Genomic DNA, 10,454 nt, shown 5'->3' with positions numbered 1-10,454 from the left:
TCATGCAAAGTATGTGTCAACCTGACCCCAAAACACAAACTCTTGTTAGTTACAATTGTTTCAGTTGTTTTTTTTACCAGGAACTGAGAATATAGCTGCAGGCCTTCCGTGTTTGGGTGTGCTCTGCTGACACGTCTTTTTGTCCTGGCCAATAAGCTTGTGAGTGGCCTTGACTGATCCTCTTCCTGACCACCTGTTGCATCTTAGTGCTATCTGCAGAATCAGGATCAGATAAGACTTTAACATGGAAGACTTGTTAGCGGTGGAATTTCACGACGGATACGGTTGGATATTGTCTTTGAATGCCAAGAGGTCTTTTGATTTGCAAGAGGCACGGCTGTGTGTTAAGTTTTCTTCTGAACCAGCTTTAACCTCTAGGAATTAATCCCTGCTTTGCTTCTGCAAAATGTCTGTGAGAACTCTACCTCTGGTTGTCATTAACCTTGGTGGAGAGATGCTTTACATATTGGACCAACGCCTGCAAGCTCACAACACGTCCGAGGACAATTCAGATAAAGGTACTGCTGAATACACTGACAGGCCTGTTACTGTAGGTGTGTACGTGTTTAGCCCCAAGTCATCCCTCCTCTTGACAGTTGTACCTGTCAGACGTCAGCTTATGAGCTCTACATGTGCATTATATTTGTCATGTGCAACACCCTGAATGACAGCTCTATTTTTTTTCTTGTCTTTCTCGGAAACTCTACTTGGACGCAGGAGTGTGGTCAGAGTATGACAGAAAAAGAGGTATCCATGTCATACTTCAACAGACTTATGTTTAACTCTTCCTTGATTGTAGCAAATAAACTGATTCATGGGTTAACTATAAAGTGAGCTCCATTCATACATCCAAAGCTGTCTTTACCATAGACTATTGCCTTAGAAAAAAAATCAATTTAGAAGTAAATTCAAGAATCAGTCTTAACATTTTTAAAATATCACTCTTTATTTAAAACACAAAGAGCGAGCTAGCTAACTAGCTAAAGCAATAGAACTACCTAAAGTACATTTACGGACACTTGAAATATTATGAATTGTGTTAGGGGGTGGAGATAAAAACAACGTGTATGTTATTAAGTGTCTATTAGTAGCTAACCCAGAGGTGTTGGGGATTTACAACAAGCTAAATTCCTGCTAATAGCAACTAGCTTAGCAGAGTAGCTGTTACTGCAGTCTCAGCTGTGCCAATCAAATGAGTTTCAGGCCGGGTTGTTCAACCTTTAAATCCTGTACTGAAATAGCCATTATATATATATATATATATATATATATATATATATATATATAAAAGATGAATTATTTTATTTCACTACAATCAATAATAGCCTACTGAGGGAAAATAAACAATCAAGCTGGACACATTTAATCCTAATATGTAATGGACTAGGATTTAAGCTAGAGTCAAAAGACCTAAAATGAATTTAAAATAACACATAAAGGCAAAACAATGAATGTTTGTTTGCAATTTGTCAACCATAACACCTTTTGTGTGTTGTAATTGTTCTCTGTTTTTTTGTAAAATGGTGGTAGATCTAAATATTTGGTTGTTTATTCACAGGAGAATATAAACCACCTCTCTGCTTTCTTTGTTTGTAGTGATGAATGACATCGTCGGCACCATGTTCAATAAAGGCTTCATGGACGAGCTTCTCAAACCTCAGCAGCTGTATTCTCATAGGACACTGAAAACAGTGCTAACTCGTTTGGCGCACGCATCAATCATGAGGCTAAACCCGGCGAGCATGGACAGGGTGCGTACGACATGTGGGAGAAAGTTATTTAGAAATATTTGTGGGGAAATATCTTCAGACAAAAAACAAAACAAAGCCATAAAATAAGTGACAGGTTTCTCTGATAGCTGATGTTTTTCTACTTTTGACCCACTTTACATCCTTATCTAGCGGGGATGAAATATTTGTCATCATACTTTAATTAGTTCATTACTTCCCTCAAATCAGTACAGTAGTTCCTCGGGACAGCCATGACAAATATTACTGCTATGTGAATAATTTACCAAAAAGAAAAAAATAAATGTGAAGCAACTGATGCATTTACCAGCACAGTGATAAATCGTGTTAGGCTGAATCAAAAACATTTATTATCAACTCTTTAATTTAGAATTTATCTAAGCATTCAATATACCATTAACCATCACAACTAATACTTTGAGAAAGATGAATATTGTCGGTTAAGGAGGATCTAAGATCGGTTGTAGTAGAGTATTTGTGTGACTTGTGAATGTTTGATACTGTTTCACATTTCGTACTCTTTTGTTTTTACTCCTCTTGAAGCTTTATGAGTTGATGATCATGGCCGTCAAATACCAAGTCTTCCTTTGTCCACGGCCGAGAGACCTGCTCCTCATCTCGTACAATCACATAGATACCATCAGGGAATTGGTAAAGGAAACTCCTGTGGCTCTGAACCAAGTGGAAGAAGCACATAGGAAACTCGTTGAGGTACATTAAGAGCCAGGCTAACAAGTTATTGTCGTTCTATAATGTTCAAATCCAGGTACAGCTGTAACCCAGGGCAGTAAAAACTGTCTGTACAGTAAATTAGTCCATACTGTCTACATTCCAGCTGTCTCCGTTGTCAATGGAGCCGACATTCTGTGTGACCTGTTTTTTTCTTCCTTCGCTGCAGGTTTACTCATCGTTATCAGAAGGTGAATTCCAGCTTCTCCGACAAACGCTGCTCATATTTTTACAAGACAGCCATGTTCGAGTGAGTGCCTTTCATTCATCCCCCTCAAACATGCAAATAAGACCCATTATATAACAGTGACTCTTTTTTCTTCTTCTTTTCTTATGTCTTAGGTGTCACTTTTCATGAAAAATAAAGTCCAGAACCCAAATGGACGTTTTATCCTGTCGACAACGGGCCCAGTCCCTCATGGTGTAGATATTCCAGGTCTTATCAGGTAGTAATATATGACAAGCTAAAGCACAACATCTAATGTGTGTTTGTGATGTTTATAAAATCCTGTCATTAAGTTCAGCAGCAGATAAAACACATTTTAAAGATGATATAAACAGTGCTGTTTGATGTCTGATTTAGTCCCTCCACTTGTCTTTCTCGCATTTAGCATCTATTCCTCTACTTCTGATGAAAATCACGTTTGATACTTACTGCATTCACTTACAAAGGCTAACTAGGAAAGCTAAATGATCTTCTGACCTTAAAGCTGGCTTCTTTGAAAAAACAAGACCAAAAAAAAATCACAGGACTAAATTGCAAATGGGATTCCCAGCTAAATAAAAGCTGAATTATCTGCCAGACTTTTGCACGTTTTCTTTGTGGTCCCTGTATTGTGGTCATTGGGAATCCTGTACGATAAGCTTTTTTTAAACACTTGTTCTTTATTTAGCAGCTTTACACAGCAAGTCTGACACGCTCAGCTGACACGATTTAATGGCATCATTTGATACTTTCTGATAGTTGGTAAAAAATCAAAATTCCAGGGTGTCATCATCTGCTTCCTGTTTCCACAGGACGTTTGACAGTAAAGGAAGAAAAGTCAAACAGAGTGAGTTCCCCACAGGAGGAAGTTACACCAGCGCTATCAGAGAGGGATCTTTTGAACTGCATGGAGACAGAGTCATAAGACTTGGGCTGAACATGTGCGTATCAACAACGCCGCCACTTTCACTCCAGCTTATATCATTGTTTCCCAACCTGGTGTCTGGTCCCGCCCCTTGTGTGGGGGTGTACGGCTGTGTGTGGTCGTCAAACGTAGATTTGCACATATTACATTAAATCAGGATGACACACTTTCTGGATAGTTTATCATCAAGTATTCTTTGATTTATTTTTTGTATTCTTTTGATAAGAACAAATGTGTCTAGAGCTTTTATGTTTGTACTTTATCAACAGCAGTTTGGGATATGATTGAGAGCTCGGACGAGAGGGGCAACCTATCAACAGACTGTAGTTTGTCTAGCTCCACCTTTTAGGGGTCAGATCTGTAAGTTAGCACACCAACAGAAGTGTACTAAAAAAAGTAAGACAGTATGGATTTGTTATTTTGGTACCATTTTGTAACATTTATAACTTTTGGAAATGCCAATAGATGCTTACCGTACCAGAGCAGAACCACTTGGTGAAAACACAGCTGCAGAAAACAGTAACACATTGCTCAAATGTTTGATTGCAATTTATCACTTTTAGGTCCCTAAAATAAAAGTAGCGGGGGTCTCTGAGGAAAAATGTTGGGAAGCACTGGTTTACATGGATGATAAATATAAGTGTTTGTGTGTTTTGTGCTTCATGAATTAAAGGTACACTGTGAACCATCCAGAGGAGACACACACATCCAAAGCTTCCTCAGCCAAGGTAAAAAAAAAAAAAAGGGTCTAATTGATTGCACAGATGTAATTAAAGGAACATTTTGACATAAATATTTGTTTGAGTGCCTATGGAAAGGTGAGGCTCTATTATAAGCTGTGTGAAAGATTTACAGCCTCTTTTATTTTTCCTGCACAAACAGAATATTGACTTGTTTAAGTAAGAGTTTAGATTTAGCTTAGCCTGCAGAATCCTGCAGACAGTGCGTGTTTGGCTCTGCCCAGGATTCAACGTCCTCTCACGCATACTGACACACCTTTATGTAAAGGAGAAGTGAACGCAAAGGGCCTCAGTGTGAAGCACGTTTCTCTTATTCCAACATTCACACACTCAAGCTGATTTGAACAAAGTCAAATTGTCTTTGAAATAAGTTTACTTTCGATTCTGTTCCTAAGCATAAAACTACATTTAATTTACTCCGCTTCTATATTGTTTTTTATCCGATCTAGACAAACATGTGTGTGTGTGTGTGTGTGATAATTTTAGTTTATTTGCAAATTATTAGGAAGCATGCAATCCCAATAATTATTAAATGTAAACTGATCCACAAATAAGATTGATTAAACCTTACCGTAGATTGTATTAATAAAGATCAAAGAGGAGTTCCTCTTCATCCCCATCAACAGAAAGAGTCTGCCTATTTACTTCTACTTCATTCATACATTCATTCGTAAATAATGGAGCAAGATTTTTTTTCAATTATTTTTCAAATTAACTGGGTGTGCAAAGTGATGTAAATAAAAAAGCGTTTTTAAACTTTTCTTTTTATTCACAATTGTGTGCAAGTTACACTAGTGTCCACTAGAGGGAGCCTCATGAGCTGCTGCTGAACTTACTGACAGTGGACTCGTTGAGTTTGACTGTGGACATGAAGGAACTTTATAAGACTGGACTTGGATATCAGGCTTTATGTTTGAATCGACTGACAATTATTTCTATTAAAAGTTGTGTTGCTCCATTTGCAAAAAAAAAAAAAAGGATCAGGACTCTTTGTTCTTTGCATCACTTCACAGCTCTCAGTCAGGTCTTTTTTTTTCTCCCCTTGTGATGAATGATCACATCCAGTGTTTCTCTCCATCCGTGTCTAACAGTCTTCCTCCGCCCTGCAGCAGACAGATGACTCCCCGAACCTGCTGGCCAAAGAGGAGCTGAACCAGCTGGCTCGACTGATGGGCAGCATGAAGGCCGACAACACGCCCAAATCAGAACCTTATTTTAGGATCAACCTGTTCACTACAGATGAAGAGGAGGAGGAGGAGGAGGCGGCCGGGTGAGTGCTCCTTGTCTCTTCTTGTTCTCTGACATCAACTAACTAACGTCACTTAAATAGGACTTTTGATTGCAGGAGAACAGCAGGTGGAGCAGAGGAGCCTTTGTTTGGAGTGATAAATATTCAAGCCATGCAGGTTCAGTATGATTGTTTTTAGACATAACGCGACCACACGACTGGTCTTTGTGAATAAACGTGCAGTTGACGTGTTTCTTGTTTGATTCAGGATGAACAAGCTGCGACTGAGCTGGCTCGAATCGCCGGACAGTTTGCAGAAGGAGAAGAGCCGCCTGACAATCCCTGCAGCAGCAGCAGCAGCAACAAAGGAGACGACCTGCTGGCCATGATGGACCATCTCTGATGGTGATCTGTAGTTCAATCAAACTCTTTTACAGTTTCAACTTTACTGCCTCACTCAGGATGAGTCTTCATCCAAAGGAAAATCCTCTAATCTCTCACTGTTTATTGAAATTATTTTGACCTGTGTTTATAACAACGTTAGCATGGATGAAATCCCACTTGTCAGATACAACATCTACACATTTATATATTTGGTAAAGAGTTTAAAAAGCACATTGTCAAGTTGCAATATAATTAATTTTGTGTTTTCAATAAAGCATATATTCTTATTAAGTTTTATTTTTCTCTTTTTTTTGTTGATGGACTGAACACATGCAGAGACAAATTATGCAACGAGAATGTTTCACCTTTTTCTATTTAATTAGTAATGACTAGATTTCCATCAGATCTGGATGTATTAACCAAATACGGTGCATGTGAGCAGTAACTTAGCTTCAAACACAATGTGTTAAAAAGATTATTTTACTGTGTTAATAAGTACAGTAATATAAACGTTTATATATTAGTTTATATTATTCTCTCCTGATTTAAATGGTCCAAATCCAAATCATCTCTTTACTGTCTTTGTGCTGAGGGAGACCACAGACGATCAGTTTGTTTTAAGCCTGCAGATGACGCTATTGTTCCGCGCGGACGCATTTCTTCTTGACGCAAACTGACACGTCATCACGTTGCGCTTCCTGGTGCGGAAATCAAACTTTATCGACTCCTCTGAACGGTATTCTGTCACCTGTGCAGTTATTAGAGGAGGTTTTGTTGCGGGACACGGCTTCAACCAGAGCAGGTAAAACGTGAAACACGACACTGACACTTTTAAGTCGGTGTTTATATTATTATGTTGTCATATGAGTGACGGTCGCTGCTGAAGCTAAGTTTAAAGCTAACCATCATCATACGTTCACTTCAGCTTTATGAATAAAATCACCTGAAACATTTGTTAATTCTTCCTGGAGAACATGCAGACTTACATTTATCACTCTCACGGCTGAAAAAGAGGAAAAAAAACTGCATGTTGTTTTCGTGTTTCTATGTTTTATTAGCAGCTGAATTAAATCCAGCTTCACAATCAAACACACATCAGCACAGATGTGTTTTAAGTGATTAAAAGTTATTTTTATTTATTTAAGCAGAAAAGAAACACGATTAGATTTAAAGAGTCTCTAAAACATTGCAGCTGCACAATTTACAGAGTTTCATTTCTCAGGTCATCACTCACCATCTCATAAAGTCTGATCAGTCTCTGAGGAAATATTTCACCTGTATGTTAGTTTTTTTTTTCAGAAAGTGTTTCAAATTATTTTCTTTACTTGTCCACAGAAACATGGACAACATTACACTTTTTATCCCCTTTTTTTTTTTTTAAAAACCAACAGCTTTGTGTTATGATGTATAATTTATTAATCAAGGCTTAAAATGTTCAAGTAATCTTCTGTGTTATGAGCAGAAATGTTTAAACAAGTTAAGGAAACACTGACGGGGTCTTTGTCTCGCTCCTGAGCTTTTGTGTTAGTAGTTTTTGTAGTTTAGAAATTTTTAAGGCTGGTTAGTTGAAATGTTGTTTCAAAGCTTTTATAAATGTGCTGAACGATCAGATCTGTTTTTATTGACGTGTTTTCTCTTTCTGTCGGAGCTGCAACGAACACTTGATAAGTCGATTAGGAGAAAATGAAGCGTTGAGAACATTTCACATTCGACGCATTAAATCCATTCTCTGGTTCGAGATTGTTCACTGTAAAGATCTGTTCTTTATTGTCAGGGAGCGATTAACGCATCCTCAAATGTTGGACATAACCCAAGACAGAAGTTGTTTTCACAGGACATGTCGGACCAAAAAATCCTCATTATTTAGATTTTTTTTTAATGGTAATGCATTATAATAAATGCTGGTCATAAAGACAATAATTTTGGTTGCAGTTTTATCTTTAATCAGTTCAGAAATCACATGTTTGATTTACAATCACTTAAATTCATCTCGGTGTAATTCTCTGTTTTAGCTCATCCCGCTGCCTCTCTGTAGCAGACCTCCAGACCTCCTCGTCATCAGAGATCATGGAGGCAGAGGACTCTGGATCCTCTCCGTCCGGCTCGGGGTCAGCTGAAGTCTTTAACTCCATCCGGGAGCGCACCATCGCCGAGAACAGCATGGTGGTCCTGCTGCAGGGCCTTCAGGGGGAGGTGACCACGGTGGACCTGAGGAACGAGAACTCGGCGCGGGGCCGCGTGGTCAACGTGGACGCCTTCATGAACATCCGACTGAAGGACGTGGTGTACCGGGACAGACGGGGTCGAGTCACGCAGCTGCAGGATCTGTTTGTCACGGGTAGGAACATTCGCTACGTTCACATTCCAGACCACGTGGACATAATGAAGACCATCGAGAGCCAGCTGGCCAAGATCCACAGAGTCCGCAACTTCGCCAGCCAAGGCGGAGGCAGAAAAGAGTACAAGACGAAAACAAAATGATGTTTTAGTTTCACAAAGGACATAAAAAAACTGTGCTTGACCAACGTTCACTCCTACTGTTCAAACTTTCTTACACACTGTGTTTGACTTTTTCACACCTTTAAAAACCTGACAAAAGCAAATCAGTGTATGACGCAGAACTTGTGATGAAAGCTCAGAGGTTGACAGTGCAGCTTAGATGACTTGTTAGTTAATCAATTTGACTTTATTTATTTATTTTTTTTGTCCTTCAGTTTTTCTCGAAAGTTCTGACATTGTGCACGTTCGCAGGTAAGATGTGAGCCTGAGATTAAGCTGGTTTAGGAGTTTAAAACGTGATGATTGTGCGGTCGCCACGGTTAAGAAAGACTCGATCAACCCGGGACGTCTTTGAGTGCCTGGTTACTTCTCAGCTGACATTAATACTTGTGTATGTGATTTTTTTTTAAAGGAATCTCTGGACACGTCTAACGGTTAAACACTGTGTTTCTGTTTATCATATTTTAGTTTTGATATCGACATTAGGAGGTTACATTCGATTTCTTTTACAGAAATGAGAGTCATGTTTTTGGAAATGCATTGAAGAGTTTGGAATAAAGATACATACAGGAGACTCTGTCTCAACGAACATCTCTGTTTTAGTCACAGACTCTCCTCAGCTGGCAAGTTTGGTTCAGTGGTCTTTGTACACAGTGGTCTGGATTTTCACTGTGGGAAATGTTCTGTTTTCTGATCACGTATCCGCAGGCTGGTTTGTTGGATTTCCATTGATGGGATTCTAACGTCGCTTTAAACAGATATGTTTAAAAGTGAGGCTTAGTCAAAAATAGCTTTTTTAAGTATTGCTTTAAACTTGCAATGAATTAATAAACTCAAAATGTTTAATGGTGAGTAATGAAATCAGGCCATTTTCCCATCTGGTTCCATACAGTCTTATTACTGTACTAAACCAGTACAGTGGCCTCCTGCTGGCAATTTGTAAGAACGCAGGTTTTTTTTAATCGCTTAGATTTCTAAATTTTTCAGAGGCTCTGTCTATGCCTCATATAGTCTGCAATACAGCACATTCCTGCTCTTAAACATAAATGTAGAATAGGCTGCAACAATCAACATTATAGATGGAGAGTCAGCACAAATCCTGTCTGTCTGTAAAACCAACTTCAAAGTTAGTAACTGTCCGTATACAGGAAAACATGACTCATGGTCAGCGCTGGTCGGGTGGCGGGAAAAAAAAAAGTTTCCACAGCGTCCGACTCACAAACATCTCCGCTGCATGCATCAGCTGTCACTCTGCGCTCTGACGACCAGCCGGGCAGGATGGGACTCTGCTGCAGCCAATCAAAACGAGCAGAGCGGGTGAAAGGAAGAGAGTGTTTCGCTTGGAAACTGCCAATACACAAATAGGATTGGGAATTTGAGGAATTTGCAGAGGGGTATGTTATTCCTACAGAGTATCAGGAAGAGGACAGGCCTGACATAACACGACACAGGCGGAGGCAGATAAACTGAGCACCAGTGTGCAGAATCATTTTAAACTCAGGGAATTGAATTAAGAGCAACACGCACACAGGAATGTCCCTCAGTGGTCACAGCATTGTTTTGGTTGTGGCCTCGGTGTGTCTTTTTAGAGACATATTTTTCCTCTTGACTCCTTTTTTTAAAAACCAACCTGGAGAGCGTCTGAATGAGAGCAGCCACATAATGACCGCTTACTGCTCGGCTAAAAAACACGACCGAGTGCCACATCAACACTCATTCAACTCAGAATAGCACTTCACAGAGGCTCAACCGCATAAACAATTCTTAAACAATACATCACACAGTCTGGATCAGCGTCTCAGACTCCAGCAGAGCAAAGTAAAACTACCTCAAACAAAGAACAGATACTTACTATGGTGAACGTACAGAAGAATAATCGGCCTGATGTTCACAGAAATTCATTTTTTAGTTGGCTCTTTAAGTCTGACTCTTCCAAGCTGAAGGTCACGCCTCTCTTAGGGGTCACAAGAATGATAAGATGGGTCTTTAGATGGTT

At 39.3% G+C, this 10,454-nt stretch overlaps 2 protein-coding genes across 4 annotated transcripts; both read left to right on the top strand.

Annotated features, from left to right (window-relative positions):
• Window positions 1-204: 204 nt before the first annotated feature.
• Window positions 205-6,246, top strand: oscp1a (organic solute carrier partner 1a). Of its 2 annotated transcripts, none has more exons than XM_079368037.1 (11): window positions 205-518; window positions 718-747; window positions 1,597-1,751; window positions 2,292-2,459; window positions 2,647-2,727; window positions 2,820-2,923; window positions 3,495-3,623; window positions 4,281-4,335; window positions 5,457-5,617; window positions 5,693-5,753; window positions 5,844-6,246. In XM_079368037.1, the coding sequence occupies exons 1-11, from the start codon at window positions 407-409 to the stop codon at window positions 5,976-5,978; spliced, it is 1,191 nt and encodes a 396-aa protein (XP_079224163.1). In that variant the 5' UTR covers window positions 205-406; the 3' UTR covers window positions 5,979-6,246. The 2 variants fall into 2 exon arrangements, with proteins under 2 accessions (XP_079224163.1, XP_079224162.1); XM_079368036.1 differs by having other exon boundaries at window positions 5,439-5,617.
• A 399-nt stretch (window positions 6,247-6,645) lies between these two features.
• Window positions 6,646-8,547, top strand: lsm10 (LSM10, U7 small nuclear RNA associated). 2 transcript variants are annotated; one of them, XM_079368839.1, is made up of 2 exons: window positions 6,646-6,757; window positions 7,972-8,547. In XM_079368839.1, the coding sequence occupies exon 2, from the start codon at window positions 8,027-8,029 to the stop codon at window positions 8,438-8,440; it is 414 nt and encodes a 137-aa protein (XP_079224965.1). In that variant the 5' UTR covers window positions 6,646-6,757; window positions 7,972-8,026; the 3' UTR covers window positions 8,441-8,547. The 2 variants fall into 2 exon arrangements, with proteins under 2 accessions (XP_079224965.1, XP_079224964.1); XM_079368838.1 differs by having other exon boundaries at window positions 6,646-6,761.
• Window positions 8,548-10,454: the final 1,907 nt, after the last annotated feature.

This window comes from Symphodus melops (genome assembly GCF_947650265.1).
Source record: "Symphodus melops genome assembly, chromosome: 18".
Classification (NCBI taxonomy): Eukaryota; Metazoa; Chordata; class Actinopteri; order Labriformes; family Labridae; genus Symphodus; species Symphodus melops.
Note: the sequence above shows the minus strand (reverse complement) of the source record. Positions and strands in the feature narration are given on the sequence as shown.